At 41.9% G+C, this 20621-nt stretch overlaps 1 protein-coding gene across 6 annotated transcripts in view; it reads left to right on the forward strand.

Moving 5' to 3' along the window:
- Window positions 1–4430: 4430 nt before the first annotated feature.
- METTL24 (methyltransferase like 24) overlaps window positions 4431–20621 on the forward strand; it is a 112935-nt gene continuing 96744 nt past the window's right edge. For 4 of the 6 annotated variants that reach the window (XM_027601178.2, XM_027601177.1, XM_027601175.1 and 1 more), the window contains exon 1: window positions 4431–4755. In XM_027601178.2, coding sequence (XP_027456979.1) covers window positions 4438–4755 — 318 coding nt within the window. In that variant the 5' untranslated portion in view covers window positions 4431–4437. Of the gene's footprint in view, window positions 4756–4984; window positions 5017–5314; window positions 5385–20621 lie in introns of those variants that run through there. The other 2 variants (XM_027601180.1, XM_027601179.1) reach the window with 2 other exon arrangements.

Here is a 20621-nt window from a genome sequence, read left to right on the forward strand (position 1 = left end):
CCTTATTCAACATCAATATGCCCATGATCTAAAATTTCGATTTCTAGCCCTCACTGCTCCCCTGAATTCCAGTCTTTTAAATGAGACTGCGTACTCGACATCTCCACTTACATGTCTAATAGGCTTCCAAAATTTAATATGACCATCAAAATCAAACTCTTGATTTTCCACCCCAAGCTATTCTTGCTTTAAGTCTTTTCTTTCTCAGTTAATGGCAACTCCATCCCTCCAATTACTCAGGAATATCCTTGGAATCATCCGTGACCTCTTTCTTTCCTTTCAGTCCACCTCAGATCCATCAGATTTAGCTATAAAGATGTCCATCACAGCATTGCTTATAGAATGAAAACTTGGAAATGATCTAATTATTCAACAGTGGAAGATTGCTTTAATTATAACACATGTGGTCATTAAAATGATGTTAGGTTAATAGATTACTGTTTAATGACATTTTTATTATGGAAACTTTCAAACATGCTCAATAACAGAGATCTGTGAACCTCATCATCCAGTTACAACAGTTATTAACTCAAAGTTCTTCTTGCTTCATTTATACCCCCAGCTATTTCCCACCTCTCCCACTGGATTGCCTCTAGCCAAATCCCGACATCATATGATTTAATAGGTAAATATTTGTACCATATACAAGAGCAGATGATAAATAAATATGTATAATATGTTTTCATTTTTGTAACCTATATGCATATATGCATAGAAAAAAGTCTTACGGGATAGCTATCTCTGAATCATGATATATGAATGATTGTTGGCATCTCCTTTTGCTTTGTGTACATTTTCCTCAATGAGCATGTATTACACGGATTGGGTGGGGGTGGGGTTCTAGTCCTTTCTAAATTTGATTACTTTATTTCAGGCAGGATACTTCATAGTGAAAGGGAAACAACCACTTTGGAGAGGTGAGGATCCTTGTCTCTCAGCTTCTGTTTTCTCTTTGGACAGTTTGTCATTAAAAATCGCCATATTAATATCCATTGTGACAGCAAGGTTTCTCAGCCTCAGCTCTGTTGACATTTGGGGTTGGATAATTCTTTGTTGTGGAACGCTATTCCTTGCATTCGGGGCTATCCTGCAGCATACCTGGTCTCTCCCCATTAGATGGCCAGTTGCATCTTCCTCCCATCCTTGCCGGTTGTAGCAACCAAAATGTCTTCGTAAATTGCCAAATGTCCTCGGGGAGGCAAAATTACCCCTAATTGAGAACCACTACACTACCACATGTGTGCTAATTTAAATGTACGGCGTCTAGGAGGTTAGCGGTAAAAATGTTGTTTTACCCATTTTGCTGGCTGAAACCTCAAGCAGGATATAATTTGTGATCTGATGAAAATGCTTTTGTGGTTTACTGACCTGCACATTTAAGTAACCAACCTATGACTAAGTGGTTAGTGATTATCTGCATTTTTGAAACATATCCAGAAACGAACATGGCAAGTTCAACTTCATGAGAAAAGCAAATGTTGTGAATGAAGAAGGATGGCTTGTCAGCTAAGGCAGCGATCAGTTAGATTTTCCTCTTCAGCCTACGAACTAACCTATTGCACTATTCATTATCATCCATGACACAGGGAAATGTGCGCAAGTTAAAAGTGGGAAATTTCTTCCTAGAAAATTAATGATGCTGCATACAAATAAACAGTTCTTTTCTATTAGTAATAAACACATAGACAGTTGTAAGAGATGAGGGAAAAGTGCATTTAAATATTGCACTTTATTTGGATTTTTTCCTCATAATGGAAACATTATTAGAGAACCATAGAAATGAGATAAGGGAAAATATGAGGTCATCTTGCCCATTTTCTTCAAGAGCGACACTGTTCTGTGTGCCCCCTCCCACCTCCGGTCGAGTCTTATTAAATATTCCCATTTTCATAATATAGGATACTCTCATGATTCCCCCCCGGAGAGTAACTCAACACATGCGCAGAGGGCATAAGTTAGTGATATCATAATCTTCAAAAGATTACTTCTTTAGTTAGCGGCACTGTGTTGGTTGCATAGAAAATAAAACCTCTAGCAAAGTCTACAGCAGACATTGGTGATCCAGGTTGATCAAGCACAATACGCATCATGTCTTAAATATTTTTACACCATTATACAACTGAATGGGGTACGTTTGTGAGTCTTAATGGTTGTTTTTTGCAACTGTTGGATACTCCTAATTCTAGACAATGTATAAGATATTTATAAATCTTCTTATACATTCTTACGTTTACCTACTTGGGAATCAATGCTTAAATTTCATCTTTCATGATAAAATCCAGGATTTTCCTTAATGGTAAATAATAAAAGTAATTACCATCAGTTGAATACCTTCTGTGAATTTAGGTTACTAAACCTTTAATATTTTATGCAATCTTTGTATCCTACCAAATATATAGGCCTATTTACACATGAGAGAATGGAGGCTGAGAGAGGTTAAGTACTTTGTCCAAAGTCTCATAACTTCTGAAAGACAGAGTCCTGCTTTAGCACATAGTTCAAGTCTGACACCCAAACTCATTATTTAAATAGTCACAGGTGCTGGGTGGGTGTCTTTATGATAATCAACTGTGACCAACAAGAATCACCAGCCCCTAAAAAGAAGTAAGCCATTGAAGGTGTTATCAGTAGAGACGTTGAAAGGATTTAAGTTCCCTGGTTAGCTTTCTATAAAAGACCAGCCCTAAAGGCCCTCGTTGGCAACCCTGTCGGGACCCTCTCACTCTTGAGAGCTTTTTCTGTATCTTCACTTAATAAACTTCTATCAAGGGCGCCTGGGTGGCTCAGTTGGTTAAGCGACTGCCTTCAGCTCAGGTCATGATCCTGGAGTGCCGGGATCGAGTCTCACATCGGGCTCCCTGCTCGGCAGGCAGTCTGCTTCTCCCTCTGACCCTCTCCCCTCTCATGCTCTCTCTCTATCTCATTCTCTCTAATAAATAAATAAAAATCTTAAAAAAAATAAACTTCTATCACTTTACTCACAAATAATAATAAATAAATAGTCACAGGATGTGAGGTTTTCTCTAAAAATTTGGGTCAGGGAAAATGTACTTGCTTGGATTCTTTAAAACAAAGCCAATCTGCAATAGCCTGAGGGCTGCATCTAAGATAAAAACAAAAGTCACTTGTAATGAAACACTCAGGAGCCTGAGGACTGGTGTGGCCCAGGGAATGGACTAGATTGGGTTGTTAGAGGTAGAGAAATAGCCCAAGTGCTTTTGTACAGTGCAAAGAATAGATTGGGTCTTTCTTAAGTTAGATTTTAGAGAGGAAGGCTCCTTATGGAAAATTCCTGAGATGCAGGGAGTGGAGGGAGGGGCCTCTATATTTGGTTTCTGTGTCCATGCCTTAGGCTGTTCGGGAAGAGGATAGGTCAGCAGGGGTAGTTCCTGTAGAAGTATGGAAAATAAAAGTGTAGAGCATAAAAAGAAGTGGCCACAGCTAAAGAAAACAAACCCAAATCCAAACCTAAACCCCAAGCCCAAACCTCAAATAGGTGGTGGGAAAGAATTCTAACAATTGAAAATGAACAGTTAACACCGACTTCAGGCTGTGAGCGTTCAGCCTGATTAATTAAGGTCAAGGTGCTGATGGAAATACCAGCTGGGGAGCATTTTGCCGAAAGATAAATTTGTCCTTCTGTATCTCTGCAAGACAGCAGGGAGGTGTGTGTTTGGAGCTAAATTAATTTGATTTACATCATGCCATGGTAACTTCTGTTCTCCCTCTCTGCTGTCAGATGTCTTCGCTGGCTCTTTCCCTCTCCTTCACCCCCACACATTTCATAACACGGAGAGAAAGCATGGATTGGCTTCAGGCAGAATTTAGAAATGGAATAACTCTAATTTGATTTTTCGGTATCGGGCGCTATTCTCTCCTCCCCCTCCCTTCTTTCTTGACGGGGGGGAAGTTGTAAACCCGAGCCTAAGTGCGAAGTAGTTTTATCCTTAATGGCACAAACTGCTTGACAATCAGAACTTGTTCCTTGTAGCAAAATCTGGCAGTTCACCTATCCTCTTGTGTTTCTCCAACAATACTAATACTAGAAAATGAAGTTACCACCCAGGACCCCGTTAGGAATGCGCTTTTTCTGGCCATGTAGCTTTTCCAACTCCGCCAGGCTCTGGAGGCCGGGGTGGAGGGCGCCCCCTCAGGGACCTCCCCCCACCGCCCCAGGGCTCGGGTTCTGGCCCGGCCGAGCCGCCTGCGCCCCCGCGACCCCGCCCGGCCCGGCGCCCCTCGCCCCTTCCAGCGGCCGGGCGCGCTCGGCCGGGCAGGATAAGGTTACGCCGAGGCTTTCTTGGACCGCAGGGAGGGAGGCGGGTCCGAGCCCGCGCCGCGGCCCGCGGGGGAGTTCCCACCGTGGGCGGCTCGGGCCCGCCGGGCCACCTCCCCGCCGCCGGCCGCGGAGCGCAGCCCCGGGCCCGGCCCCGCGCCATGGCGCGGGAGAGGCCGTCCGGGAGGGGCTGCGGCGCCCTGCCCCGGTGTGTGCTCGGCGCCGCGCTGCTGCTCGGCCTGCGACTGTGCGCGGAGCTACGGCCCTCCGGGCCCCGGCCCCCGGCCCGCAGCGCCCCGCCGGGCCCGGCTCCCCGGCCGCCGGGGCCGCACCTGCCGCCCGCGCCCGGCCCGCCCCGCGGCGCCAGCAGGAGGCAGGTGACCTACGTGCGCAGCGGGCGCCGAGCGCCTCCGGAGGGCGGCGGGAGCCGGACGCCGGAGCCGGGCTGCTGCGTCCCGCGCGGGAGTCCCCGCCGGAAGGTCAGTGGCAGACAGTGCAGTCTTGGGCCTGACAGTCGAATCCCCCTCTTCGACGTTCTCAGAGCCCTCCGCTCGGCGCCGCAGGCCGCCCCACTGGGACTTTCAGGGAAGTCTTCCGCTTCTCCCACCTCAGCCCTCTCTGGCGGCTCCAGCGGTGGCATCCTTCAATGCCCAGACGTCATGAAGCGGGACTGAGCCGAGTCCGTTCAGTATTCCACCAATATCTGCTGAGCGTCCATTGCGTGCCAGGCCCCCTGCTAGGTGCGCATCCAGCCATGAAGGGCCAAGCCCTGCTCTCAAGGAGCTTACATTTTAGTGAGGAGAGGGTATGAGTGATGGGCAGGGAAAGGAAAAGAAAGGTGTTGGGGTTTTGTTTATATTTTGTGCTTCCCATCGGCCCCTTGAGGCCCGGACAAAGCAGGCTGGGTAGCCATTGTGAGTGGCCTTTCCACTCTACCTTCATCGCGGTGATGGAGATCCACTGTGACGGAGAGCCACTCTCCAGCCTAATTTCCCTTGAGTTCCACCGCAGATGTTGGCAGGGTGGCTGGCGCAGGGTGAGAAGCCGAGCCCCAGCACCTCTTGATGGGAAGTGAATGGGAACCTCGAGGACTGAAGTCATAACCTAGGTTTGTCTTACAGCACTCGACAGTGTTGCTCTTCCTACCGCATTAACTTCTTGACTCACACCTCAAGTGAGTGGTTCAAATTTAACCTCTGGTTGGTTGTTAAGCCTCTGGCTTCCTACCCTCCTTTTGGAGCTCAGTAACTTACTAGGTACTTGGGGATGAAAAGATTAAGAACTGCAGGTACGAGTTGGCCTGGGCCTCATAACCCATTAACCCTAACTGCATCTTCTAGGGCGACTTCTGTCGGGGGGGGGGGTCATCCTTTTTTCTTTTAAACATCTCCTGTCCCCCACCATGCGCTTCATGGGGAGAGGGAAAACTCTTCTTTTGACTCTGCTGCTTTCTTTAGCTTCCCAGTCTAACCTGCTTTTTGGTATCACACCCCGCCATTTCTTCCCCTGCTTTCCTTTCCCCCAAGCCTTGCCTCTGATGTGCCATACCACTGCTGTACCCACCCGGCCATTGGTGTTATCTTCCTGGATAAACTCAAATACTTTTTTCTGTCTCTGAAACCTCACTTCCCAAGTAAAGTCTTTTTTTTTCTTTTTTAAAGATTTTATTTATTTATTTGAGAGAGAGAATGAGATAGAGAGAGCATGGGGGGGGGCGTCTGAGGGAGAAGCAGTCTCACTGCTGAGCAGGGAGCCCAATGCAGGACTCGAACCTGGGATTTCCTGGGACTCCAGGATCATGACCTCAGCCGAAGGCAGTCGCTTAACCAACTGAGCCACCCAGGCGCCCCCAAGTCTTTTTTTTTTTTTTTTAAAGATTTATTTATTTATTTTGAGAGAATGAGAATGAGAGAGAGAGAGAGAGTACATGAGAGGGGGGAGGGTCAGAGGGAGAAGCAGGCTCCCCGCCAAGCAGGGAGCCCGATGCGGAACTAGATCCCGGGACTCCAGGATCATGACCTGAGCCAAAGGCAGTCGCTTAACCAACTGAACCACCCAGGCGCCCCCAAGTAAAGTCTTAATTTGTTCTTCCACTCCCTTCTTCATGCTCCTAATGCACTTTCCATGGCACCATGTTATGCCGCCAGCCCACCTTTGCCAAGGGCTTCCCAGGTCCCAGATGCTGCCTCAGGTGCTGGGGGCACAAAATGAGTTCAAAGTCCGCTGACGGAGGCACTCAGCTTAGGCCTCCAGTAATGTGACCAATGCTGTACTTAAGTCTTGAACTCTGGCTGAGGAGTCAAAAATGGCTAACCGTGAGGGGACGTTTGACCTAAGACTCGATATTTCTTAAAAGTTCAAGTTCTTTTGTTTCTCTCCATGTCCTCAGATGTCCCTTCAACCCTACCCTGTAGTTTTCCTCTCATATCCGCCCTCAGCCTCCGTTGTTTCTGTTGTCACCTGTCCAAGGATCACTCTTAAATCTTGGTCTCCACTTCAGACAACAGTATCTGTAACTGGAGCCTGTCCTGCAAATGGGAAGGGTTGGAATGCACAGACTCAGAGGGTCACTCGAGGGGAAGTTCATGTCCATCCCCTTTAGGAGTCTGCTGCTGTGATTCAGGCGGTGGTAGAGGTGGAGGCGTGAGGAGTGGTCTGATTCTGGATGTATTTTGAAGATGAGGGAGGGAGGAGAAGTTTTTGTTATTGTTCAGCTTTTGTTTTTTTTTGGGGGGGCGGCTGGACAGAAATCAGGAGGTTGGTTTTAAATATTTTGAATTTGAGATATCTTGTAGACATCCAGGTGGAAATGTTGGACATATGAGTCTGGGGTTGGAGGAAACATCGAGGCTAAAGATAGAGATGTGGGAGTCATCAGTGTACAAGTGGGACTAAGGCCATGAGGCTGTAGAGATCAACTAGGGAGTGAGGGTGGCTAATAGAAATGAGCCACCTGGGTCTGAGCCCTGGGGCTCTGTTTTATTAAAACTAAATTAGAAAAAACAAAAGGAAATATATGCCTAGAGTCTAGTATGTTATAGGCACTCAATAATCGTAGCTTTAATGTTCACCCATCTGTCTTGAGTCTTTAGCCTCAGTCGTTCCCCAAATGTTATTTGTTGTAACTTATCTCCATTCCTTTGGCTTATGCTGATTCTCTTACTTGTGTGTGTGGGGGGCCCCTGTCCTCCTTTCCTATGACTCATGCCCTTTCCATCCTTGAACGTTCAGGTCAGGGGTCATCGCCTGGAAACCTTCCCATATCAGTCCTACTTCCTTCCATGCTGATCTTTCCCCAATTGGGAATGACAACAGAAATGCATTCTGATTTGTGAGTTGCTTTGTACATGCTACGACCTGGTAATCCATTTCAGATTGAATGTTTTGTTCCCGCAGTTGTGCCTGACGGAAAGGATTGTATTTCCCAGAGTGACCCCTAGGAAATGCTTACTCCTGAGACACTGATATGTAAAAAAAAAATATAAGAATCTTACCATTTCAGCCTATTATGAGTAACTCTAAATGTCTTGTTAAAAATGTATAAGAAGGAACTGAGTTTATTGCTATTTTTAAAATATTAATTTTTTAGCCTCCTAAGGAAGAACTGTCCCTGGATTTCCTTTTTTTATTTACTTTTTTTCAAGATATACATTCTAACTTCCTCACATTTCTAGATAGTGGGAATCTTGAAATTGTTTCATTTTCCCATTTTTTTCAATTGAATTATAATGTTCCTCAAAACTGAAAAGACCAGTTATCTAATCTCTTCTCCCACTTCTGGGAACAGAGTTTGAGATCTCTTATCTCCCTGAAGACAAATCTTGTTCCTTTTTTAGCCTCCTATCAAGATGTGAAATGTAAGCTCAGTGTGCCATTACATAATTGATATAATGAAAGTTTGAAAGTTATGTATTAAAAACCTTGGACCTCATTTTATTTAAAATTTTGTTTGTTGAGAATAGTGGTAAACAATGTGATTTAGTTCTTGGTTACTTTGTGGAAGGCACCTACCAGATTGGCGAAGGAGAAAAAGTTCTGTTCTATTTTGAGGATGGCTTTTGGGGTGGATGAAAACCTGCATGAAATAATTGGGTTGCTGAGGGTTTCTTGTCAACGTGCTTCCTTTGCAGGTGGTAGAGGCACAAAAATTCAGCAATTATATTGCCACTTTAATCACAGCTTATGCTTCTCTTAAAGAAAATAATCTGTTATAAAAAAGAGAAGTGAAGTGTAGTCTCATATAATTCTTTCCCTCTTTCTTCCTCCCCTTCTTTCACCCAGCCATGCAAGAACTAGCTCTAAATATTACTTCTTTCCCAGCAGAGGTGGTTACCTTAGAGCATTGTCAAATGGGGGCATGATGGATAAATACTGCCTTTTTGGATTAGGACTACCCTGGAACCCATGCATTTTTGTCTATACAGAAGCCTTCCGTCAGAGCTCTTAGGCTCCCAAATCTGCACACCACACATGCATAAACATTTCCCTGTCATTTTTTTCCTCTTCCTCCTCTCTTGTTTCTTTCTGTTTTTTCTCACTGTGATGACATGGGTGAAGTTCTTTGTGGGGGGCATTTGTGGAGGACTAAGATATGGTCTCCATGATTTGTGCTTCCTTTTTTTTTTTTTTTTAGATTTTATTTATTTATTTGTGGGGGCAGAGCAAGGGGGAGAGAGAGAATCTCAAGCAGACTCCCTGCTAAGCATGGAGCCTGAGGTGGGGCTCGATCTCAGGACCCTGAGATCATGATCTGAGCCGAAATCAAGAGTCAGACACTTAACCGACTGAGCCACCCAGGCCCCCCCGATTTATGCTTCTTCATGCAGTCTTGGGTAGATGTTTGTCTTACAGGTTAGCAAACCATGTAAAAGACAGCAGCACAATCTATGGCTCATTTGCACAGGAGAAGCACTCAACACAGGAACCAAGCTTCCCAAAGAAATTTCTTCTCTCTTATCGGAGATATTTTACTTGACATTTAATATGTTGGATAGAAAAGTGACTTCTGAGTCACAGAGCCACAGAAACCAGCAATGTGCTGGTTTGGTTTGTTAGTTACAGATCCTTTGGAACAATGTGTCAGAAGAAAAAAAAAAGCTGTTTCCTCTTCTGCAAAACCATCTGGAAAAATTTGGTCTTTCTTCCTCACTTCTCGTCATCTTAGTTTTCTAATTTCTGTGATTTTCATCAAGGGGGAAGAGGTAGATGCATAGTCTAGTCCCTTGATGAAGCCAGCTGCCTTAAAAGTCCTTATTCTTTACAAAATACTTGCAGGTAGGTTTGAATGGCTTGTAAAATAGGGCCCAGCAGTAGTTTCCAGCTACTTGGATTTTTGCTGTGTACCTGCATTTCTGTCCTTCAGGGAACAACATTAATCAATCCTCTCACACTGTCCTCAGGAGGCAAAGCATTTTCATTTTAAACAAAGTCGTTGAGGGTAATTGAATGAGCTCTAGCAATATGTGGGTGTGAAATAGCAGTTGCTTGGTTTCAGAAAGAAAAGCAGGTTTTGATTAAAACTTTGATGTGTCTGAGACGTGGAATAGGCCTCTGTACTCCTTCCAAACCCCGCAGTTCCTCAGAGAGCATTCTGTGGGCAAAGGAACTGCTAATGGAGGCTCCATTGTTTTTCAACAATTGGCAGTGGAGATTTTAGGTTTCTGTGTGCAATTCGTCCAGTCCATTTTCCAAGGAGAAGAAAACGCTATCAGTTTCCTCGAATTGGATTTCCCTTTTCGTCTGTGAAGAGAATCAGAGTTGTGTAGTTAAACTGGAGCCTGTCAAGGGTAGTCGGCATTTGGGTTTTTCCATCTGTGCTATGACACCTTTGGAGTCCTTGTGCTTCTAGGGAGTTTGGCTCTTTATTCTGTGATTCATAGAAAGTAACAGGAGCCTGCTTCATTTACCATGAGACACACACGAAAGAAGGAATCTACTAGCATTGATAAACTTCTTTTAAAAAAAAGCAGCCCTTGAGTTCTCTGGAGACCTCACATGGGTCCCTTTGATGGCCTGTGGAGTTTTCTGCTGAGAGAGGATGGGAAATTCTGCTTTGTAAGAAGCATTTTTATCCTGTTCAAATGCTTGAAACAAAATTGAGCTGTAGGAGTCTCACAGAGTAGGACCATATGTAACTTAAACTAATAGCAAGCTGAGTTGTTAGTGGATGGCTCAGAAGGTAGATTTTGTCCATGAAGAATTTTGTTTGAACCATACAGTGTTTTAAGTATTTGAACGTAAATGTCATTAGATGGGACGTATGGTGTCCAGTGGAATCCAGCTCAGCGCTCTCTCCATTTACTTTGCCTGTCTGATCTCTGAAGGCATTTGAAGTTGCAACCCATTAGCCGGATGTCAAAATTAACAATTGTTTTTCCTAAAAAGTGACAAGCGAGGTCAATGCTGCTAAGCTCGATGGCCCCAGGGCACACAAAAACTAGATGCACAGAAGCCGAAGGTCCTTTTCAGTCGTTCCTAGTAAAGAAAGATGAGTTTCTTAAGGCTGGAGTTGGATAATGGGGAGAGTAAGATTGTAGGGGAGTATACTTAGTTAATGTAATGTTCTTTTGGTTGTAAACAAGGAAGAATGGGCTATGATCTAGCTTAAGCAAAAAAAGCCAAAACAAAAAAAAATAAATTTATTGAGAAAACTTGAGGACTTCTCACTAAATTGGAGGAAGAGTTAAGTGACCACTCTGTGTGGAGAAGGAGCAGGGCTGCTCAGGAAATCCCAGCTCTCCTTGACCTTCTCCCTAGAGTGTGACCATAACAAGACTCCCCTCCCTCAACTCCAGCTTGATGTCTCTAGATACTCACTTTGCATCAGCCAGCTCTAGCCACAGCCAGAAACAGAACCCAGAAGTCCCCTTCCTGTCCCAGGAACCGTTCTTAGAGAAAGGGGAAACCTTCCCTAAGTTACCCCAAGAAGTCAAGTCCTTGGCATTCCTTAACCATTTAGTATAATTATTGTACAGTTTTGCCCTTAGTGTTTTGTTTTTCTCATATTTTATTCTATTATTTTAACTAGTCCAGTTCAGGGATCTTGAACCTGAGCACCTTGAAACGCAATGTAGGTTTTTTGTTAGTTTGTTTTTTTAATATGCTAGCATCTGTGTCTCTGTGTATTTCTTTATTGGTTAGCTATTCATTTATTGGTTAGCTATATCTCTCTAGATATATTCTTTTTTTTTTTTAAGATTTTATTTATTTATTTGACAGAGAGACACAGCGAGAGAGGGAACACAAGCAGGGGGAGTGGGAGAGGGAGAAGCAGGCTTCCTGCTGAGCAGGGAGCCCGATGTGGGACTCGATTCCAGGACTCTGGGATCATGACCTGAGCCGAAGGCAGACGCTTAACGACTGAGCCACCCAGGCGCCCTAGATATATTCTTATAGATAACCTTATTTTCATGTAGCATTTGGCAATAAGTTGGCATCTTTTCCATATTTCTCATTTTTTTTATTCAGTTGGGTACATGCACACAAGATCTTTGTAGATGCAATATTTTCCTTTTTATTTGTTTAAGTAAGAAGTTATTTGTGAGGACTTTTAGTAGAGAAAGTAAACATAGTCAGTATGCAGCCCATTATCCCAGTTTGGGTTCTCAAGCCAAAGTTAGTCTTATGTTCTTTGATTTTTTCCTGTCAATGCAAAAAAAAAAAAAAACAAAACACCTGAAAAATTCTTCAGAGCATCTAAATATTTACATCCCTGTTTGCAACTGGCTAGCTTGAGATTCTTTAACATACGATTACTTCTGTATTAGGAGTCTCTTGGTTGCAAGCGACAGAAGTCCACTGAAACTGGTAAAAACGGATTCATTGGAGGAGTACCTGGGTAGATCTGAGGAAGAGCTGCAGAAACCAGAAAGGCTCTGGGAACTTGATTATGGACTGAAATGAGCATCGCAGACCTTAGTTTTTCCTATGACTCATGACCCCATAGGTAGTCGGTATTTATCATTCTTTTTGACCACACCTTTGAATTTCCATCCTGTGTTTGAGGAATTCTCTACCTTTCTAAGAAAAAAAGCCAAAAAATAACTTTCTCACTCTTCCTTGCACCTTGAGCACATTCATGATATACCTGCATGAGAATTTGTTTGGTACCTTAGAGATTCGAAGAAGTCAGTGGCATGAGGACCACAGAGTGGCACAGTGGCCGAGGTTCTAGAGGAGGTATCCGGTGCCCAGGGTGGTGAAATGAGCCATGGTGTCTGTGCCCAGGAGTGGGCCAGTGTAGTCCACACTGGTGAGTAGGGTGATATTCCTGGCCTTGAGATTCTGTAAGCTAATAAATCTTTAATCAATTCCTTTTCTGCCTAACTAGCCAGAGTGGTTTCTATTGTTTACAACTAAGAACCTTGACAGATCAATAAATTAGAACTGGCAGTTTGGAAGGTTACAACTGTAATTTTCTCTCTTCAATTTTCCTTGGTCTATTTCATTCAGATTTTAGAACATGATGATTGGGGTCCAAGTGAACTATGGGTTGAGGGATCTTTCCCTGACAAGATAATAACATTTAGCTTCAGATACTAAATTACACAGATCTGCTAACTTATCACAAGAGACATCAAGCCCTTTCTCATGCCACCATTTGTCTGGGGTATTGGGCAGGAGGGGCGAGTTTATGCTATGATCACAAACAGCCTTCATATCTCAGGGCTCATACTAACACCACTGTGTTTCTTGCTCATGCTGTGTATCCATTGCTGGTGGGCCAGGTTGGGGTGACTCCCAGTGCTGTCATTGACTTCTCTCTGGATCCCAGGCTGGTAGCACAGTCCCCATCTGGAAACTTGCCGGTCACCTTGGCAGAGGGGTGAGTGCTCTGGAGGGTCTTGCATGGCATTATGAAATGTCCTGGCTAGAAGCCACACACAGCACTCCTGCTCACAATTCAGGGGCCAGAGACCCAGTACGGGAGGACAGAGGCCTGCCATGTGCTCAGAAGTCCGAGAGCTGGAAATGCTGGATGACCACCACTTCTGGCCACCACACTATGGTAGCCCTTCAATCATCCGCATCTAAATGGGCATCGTCTAGGTCATGTTTCTCATTTGCTGTTCTGAATGCCTCACTGAATATGCACTTTTGACAGTACTGAATAAAGCCCGAGAAGCTCTTTTCAGGGGGCTGGGTCTAAAATGAAGCAGACATCTGAATTTAGCAGAACAGGGAAATAAAACAAGGCTCGATTTATATCTTATAAACAGTGCTGTGGCGTGTCCTGGAGTTTGTTAAATACAGTGCTTCTCATTGACATTGTTTATGTTAGATTCCTCGCACAGAGTAGTGATGGGATGATGGTCTGCAAGTCTTTTTTTTTTCCCTGGGAAAAAGAAAAGCAAATTTTGAATAAATAAAGCCATGCATCTAAATGAGCTGAAGGCCTCTGGGGAGATGACTCAAACTCCATGTTTAAATCTATCTTCATGGAGACCACTTACTTTTGGTTGGAGCAAGTTGAAAGACTTGTTCTCAGGACCTGGCCCCAAATCAGAGGCAATACTCGTGTTGTATAGTGTTTGCTGCTGTACACAATATGACAGCAAGTGTTTTTAGTTTATTTTTCATCTACTTTGAGTGGAGCACAACAAATCACTCAAAAATCCTAATTAACGATATGCTCTTTGAGCACAGTGATTAGATCACATGTGGAAGGAGGCCTCATCGTCCAGCAGGTTTGGGGGTAGAATATGGGGAAGCCAGTGAAGGTAACACATGAGATCCCTGGGGACCTGTTTATGTGGATTTGCAAATGTCATGAAAATACTTTGTTATGATGCAGCCTCACCTGTGACATGGGCTCATCTTTTTATACTTGATGTTAGGAGTTTAAATTCTGCTCTGCTACTCACTGGATGTAGCGTACCTGGTCTGAACTTTAGTTTTCTCCTCTGTGAAAAGCAGTGGTGCTTAACCCACAGAGTAGTTGTGAAGAGTAAACAAGAGCATGTAGGTGAAAACACCTAGCCTGTGGGAATAGTTCAGTCAGTGAAGATGGTCTCTGTTCAGCCTTGTGTTGCTGGCTGGCAAGCAGGCCCCTGGGCATCAGAAAGCTATAGGTATGTATGTCTGTGGGATATAAAGCCCAATATTCACTGGGATATTGAATATTTCTTTTACTCTTGAAATTTTAAATTTAATTTAATTTTTATTAAGTTTTTGTTCTCATTCCAGTATTGTTAACATACAGTATTACATTAGTTTCAGGTGTGTAATATAGTGATTCAACAATTGCATATATTACTCAGTGCTCATCATGATAAGTGTTCTCCTTAATCCTCATCACCCATTTCCCACATTCTCTCCCCTTCCTCCCCTCTGGTAACCATCTGTTTGTTCTCTATAGTTAAGAGTCTGTTTCTTGGTTTGTCTCTCTCTCTCTCTTTTTTCTTTGCTCCTTTCTTTTGTTTCTTAAATTCCACATAAAAGTGAAATCATATGGTATTTGTCTTCCTCTGACCGACTTATTTCACTTAGCATAATACACTGTAGCTTTGTCCAGGTTGTGGCAAATGGCAAGATTTCATTCTTTTTTGTGGCAGAGTGATATTCCATTGTATATATGTACCACATCTTCTTTATCCATTCATCTATTGATGGACACTGGGGCTACTTCCATAATTTGGCCATTGTAAATAATACTGCAATAAACGTAGGGGGGCGTGTATCCCTTTGAGTTCGTGTTTTTGTATTTTTGGGCAAATAGAAGTGTGATTACTAGATCATATAGTGGTTCTATTTTTAACTTTTTAAGGAAACTCCACGCGGTTTTCCACAGTGGCTGCACCAGTTTGCATTCCCACCAGCAGTGCACGAGGATTCCTTTTTCTCTACATCCTTGCCAACACTTGTTTTTTCTTGTGTTTTTGACTTTAGCCATTCTGACAGGTGTGAGGTGACATCTCATTGTGGTTTTGATTTGCATTTCTCTGATGATGAGGGATGTTGAGCATCTTTTCATGTGTCTGTTGGCCATCTATGTGTCTTCTTTGGAGAATTGTCTGTTCCTGTTTTCTGCCCATTTTTAATTGGATTATTTGTTTTTTTGGGTGTTGAACTGTATCAGTACTTTTTTTAAAAAAGATTTTATTCATTTGAGAGAGAGAGAGAGAGAACATAAGCAGAGGGGCAGAGGGAGAAGGAGAAGCAGACTCCCCGCCAAGCAGGGAGCCCGGTGCAAGGCTTGACCCCAAGACCTGAGATTATGACTGGAGCTGAAGGCAAACACCCAACCAACTGAGCCCCTGAGGCGCCCCATATCAGTTCTTTATATATTTTGGGTACTAACCCTTTATTGGATATGTCATTTGCAAATATCTTCTCCCATTCAGTAGGTTGTCTTTTTGTTTTGTTGATTGTTTCCTTTGCTGCACAGAAGATTTTTATTTTGATGTAGTCCTAATAGTTTATTTTTGCTTTTGTTTCCTTTGCCTCTGGAACATAGTTAGAAAAATGTTGCTATGGCAATGTCAGAGAAATTGATGACTGTGCTCTCTTCTAGGATTTTTATGGTTTTGGGTCTCACATTTAGGTCCTTGATCCATTTTGAATTTATTTTTGTGTTGTTGTAAGAAAGTGGTCCAGTTTCATTCTTCTGCCTGTTGCTGTCCAGTTTTCCCAACATCATTTGTTGAAGAGATTGTCTTTTTCCCATTGCATATTCTTTCCTGCTTTGTCAAAGATTACTTGACCATATAATTGTGGGTTTATTTCTGGGTTTTCTATTCTGTTTTGTTGATCTATATGGTATTTTTGTTGTTGTTGTTCCAGTACCATACTGTAGTTGATTACTACAGCTTTGTAATATAACTTGAAGTCTAGAATTGTGATACTTTCAATTTTGTTTTTCTTTTCCAAGGTTGCTTTGGCTATTTGGGATCTTTTGTGTTTCCATACAAATTTTAGGATTGCTTGTTCTAGTTCTGTGAGAAATGCTGTTGGCATTTTGATAGAGATTACATTAAATATGTAGATTACTTTGGGTAGTATAGACATTTTAACAATATTTGTTCTTCCAACCCATGAACATGGGATGTCTTTCCATTTCTTTGTGTCATCTTTAATTTCTTTTTTTTTAGATTTTATTTTTTACTTGAGAGAGAGAGAGTGAGAGAGAGAGAATGAGCTGGGGGAGAGGCAGAGGGAGAGGCAGACTCCCTGCTGAGCAGGGAGCCCGAGGAAGGGCTCAATCTCAGGACCCTGGGAACATGACCTGAGCCAAAGATAGACACTTAACCAACTAAGCCACCCAGGTGCCCCTCATCTTTAATTTCTTTTATCAGTGTTTTATAGTTTTCAGAGTATAGGTCTTTCCCATCTTTGGTATTTATTCCTAGGTGTCTTATTATTTTTGATGCAAATATAAATGGGATTGTTTCCTTAATTTCTTTTTCTGCTGCTTCATTATTAGTGTAGAGAAATGCAACAGATTTCTGCACACGGATTTTGTATCCTGCGACTTTACTGAATTCATTTATCAGTTCAAGTTGTTTTTTAGTAGAGTCTTGGATTTTCTATATATAGTATCATGTCTTCTACAAATAGTGAAAGTTTTACTTCTTCCTTACCAATTTGGATGCCTTTTACTTCTTTTTGTTGTCTGATTGCTGTGGCTGGGATTTCCAGTAGTATGTTGAATAAAAGTGAGAGTGGACATCCTTGTCTTGTTTCTGAACTTAAGGGAAAAGTTCTCAGTTTTTCCCATTGAGTATGATGTTTGCTGTGGATTTTTCATATAAGGCCTGTATTATATTGAGGTATGTTCCCTATAATCCTACTTTGTTGAGGGTTTTTATCATGAATGGATGTTGTACTTCGTCAAATGCTTTTTCTTCATCTATAGAAATGATCATATTTTTTTTACCTTTTCTCTTATTGATGTGATGTATCACATTGATTGATTTGCAAACATTGAACCATGCTTGCATCCCAGGAATAAATCCCACTTGATGGTGGTGAATCATTTTCTTTAATGTATTGTTGGGTTTGGTTTGCTAGTATTTTGTTGAGGATTTTTGCATGTGTGTTCATCAGAGATATTGGCCTGTAGTTCTCTTTTTTGTGGTGTCTTTATCTGTTTTTGGTATCAGGGTAATGCTGTCCTCATAGAATGGATTTGGAAATTTTCCTTCCTTTTATATTTTTTGGAATCATTTGGGAAGAATAGGTATTAACTCTTCTTTACATGTTTGGTAAAGCATGTGAAGCCATCTGGTCGTGGACTTTTGTTTGTTGGGAGTTTTTGATTACTGATTCAATTCCATTGCTGGTAATTGGTCTGTTCAAATTTTCTATTTCTTCCTGCTTCAGTTTTGATAGGTTCTATGTTTCTAGGAATTTATCCATTTCTTCTAGGTTGTCCAATTTGTTGGTATATAATTTTTCATAATATTCTCTTATAATTGTTTGTATTTCTGTGGTGTTGGTTGCTCTTTCTCCTCCTTCATTATGATTTTATTTATTTGAGTCCTCTCTCTTTTTTTTTTTCTTGATGAGTATGGCTAGGGGTTTCTCAATTTTGTTGATTTTTCAAAGAACCAGCTCCTGGTTTCATTGATCTGTTTTACTGGTTTTTGTTTGTTTGTTTTTAGATTCTATACCATTTATTTCTGCTCTTATCTTTATTATTTCCTTCCTTCTGCTGGTTTTGAGTTTTGTTTGTTCTTTTTCTAGCTCCTTTAAAGATGTAAGGTTAGGTTGATTATTTGAGATTTTTCTGAGGGTTGAAAGTGAGGGGATGGAGAAACATTTATCATGCAAATGGATGTCAAAAGAAAGCCAGGGTAGCAATACTTATATTGGACAAAATAGAGTTTGAAACAAAGACTGTAACAAGAGACAAAGAAGGAAACTATATAATAAGGGGGATAATCTAACAAGAAGCTATAACAATTGTAAATATTTATGTACCCAACATGGGAGCACCCAAATACATAAAACAACAGTTAATAAAAAACAAAGGAACTAATTGATAGTAATACAATAATAGTAGGGGACTTTAGCACCCCACTTATGTCGATGGACAGATGATCCAAACAGAAAATCAACAAAGAAACTAGCTTTGAATGACACACTGGACCAGATGGATTTAAGGGATATATTCAGAACATTCCTTCCTAAAACAGCAGAATACACATTCTTTTCAAGTGTACATAGAACATTCTTCAGAATAGATCACACATTAGGCCACAAAACAAGTCTTAACAAATTCAAAAAGATTGATGTCATACTATGCATATTTTCTGATCACAACACTATGAAACTGGAAATCAACCATAAGAAAAAATCTGGCAAGACCACAAATACATGGAGGTTAAACAACATGCTACTAAACAACAAATGGGTCCAACCAAAAAATCAAAGAAGAAATAAAAAATTACATGGAAACAAATGAAAATGAAAACATAATGGTCCAAAATCTTTGGGATGCAGCAAAAACAGTTCTAAGAGGGAAGTTTATAGCAATATTCTTGAAATTTAAAGCATATATAATATTCTCAGCCATATATATATATAGAGAGAGAGCTGGAATGTATATATATATATATATATTTAAGATCTTAAATAAAAGCTTACAGTAACAGATAAGTTTTTGTTAGAATTTTTATTATTTTTTATTTATTTATTTATTATTGTATTCTTTTTTTAAGATTCTTTAAATGTTTAAGTACTCTCTACACCTAACGTGGGGCTCGAACTCATGAACACTGAGGTCAAGAGTCTCAGGCTCCACCAACTGAAGGGCACTAGGTGCCCTTCTTTTTCTTTTTTTCCTGTTTGCAGTCTCATTCCCTGTGAAGGTGGGGCACTCATATGTCTGGCTCACCACTGTGTCCGCCATGACTCTGCTAGTACCAGCACATAGTAGGTGCTCGATAAATACCAGTTGAATGATTTTAATCATTGCAGTGGTAGACCTCTGTGTTTGAGGAACATCTGAATCTTTCAAGAGTTACTCCAGAGTCCCTTCCAGGTGTCTGATTTCCAAATCAGGGTATTCCACTACAAACTTGGAACAGAGCACCCAGCATTGACTTTGCTTCAGACATTGGTGATGACAGAACAGAGGTCACAAGCCATATCCAGCCCATACCTGTTTTTGTATGGCCCATGAGCTAAGAGTGATTTTTATAAATGAACATTTGCAACTGACTTGATGTTAGGATTTAAACCCCAGTGAAGCAAAAAACTATCCAAAAAAATTCCATTCTTCTCATTAGTAGATCTATATGATAAAAAATTGTGCACAATTGTTATATTTTGAGTTTCATCAGTAAAAATGTTGTGGAAGCTGTGAATTGTGTAAGACTGATGAATCACAGACTTGTACCTCTGAAACAAATAATACATTATATGTTAAAAAAAAAAAGATAGTAGGAAGGGAAAAATGAAGGGGGGGAAATCAGAGGGGGAGACGAACCATTAGAGACTATGGACTCTGAGAAACAAACTGAGCGTTCTAGAGGGGGCTGGGGATGGATTAGCCTGGTGATGGGTATTAAAGAGGGCACATACTGAATGGAGCACTGGGTGTTATATGCAAACAATGAGTCATGGAACACTACATCTAAAACTAATGATGTAATGTATGGTGATTAACATAATAAAATAAAATTTAAAAAAAAAGAAATGGGAAGCTGGGAACGTGCGTGCCTGAAAAAAAAATGTTGTGGAAGTTTGTTTTTTTCTCTTGTTACGTAAGTACGTGCTTAATATGCTTGATACTGCTTCTTGGCTCACAGTCTAAAGTATTTACTATCTGGCTTGTTATAGAAAACCTTTGCTGACCCCTGCTATGGAAGTGGGCTCAAGACCACTTAACTATGACCTCCACATGGGGGTAACCACGACCTTCATGAGAAGAATGGTCTTGCCTTCCAATAGGGACACTGAGAAAAAACCTTTGGTCCTCTCTGACCATTCATAGGAATGTCATCATAAAGTCTTCAGGGTCTTTGTTTTAAGGCCATTGCCATGCAGTGAACGTTAAAGTGAGTTAAATCTTGGCGTTTGTTTGCTACTGCCGGTGACCCACCTTTTCTAACACAAGTCTGTTTTTGGGGCAGACTATATTATGACAGTCAGCTGACCCCATCTTTTCCAGTTTCTGGGGTCCTGGCCCTTAATACTTAAGATGGCTTGAGCCATGTGCTATGCGAGGTCCAGTACTTTTCCTGCCCTCTAATGTTCTGGTGACGTCTGAGGCTCACATTTGTAGGTCACTCTCTCTGAATTCCTACTTAGTGCTCCACCTCAGGCCACTGCTTTCTCCTGTCTGCTCTGCCCATTTCTTTACTCCCCCAGCGTGACACCAACACAGGCCTTGCTGAAGGTC

Source organism: Zalophus californianus, chromosome 7 (genome assembly GCF_009762305.2).
Source record: "Zalophus californianus isolate mZalCal1 chromosome 7, mZalCal1.pri.v2, whole genome shotgun sequence".
Classification (NCBI taxonomy): domain Eukaryota; kingdom Metazoa; phylum Chordata; class Mammalia; order Carnivora; family Otariidae; genus Zalophus; species Zalophus californianus.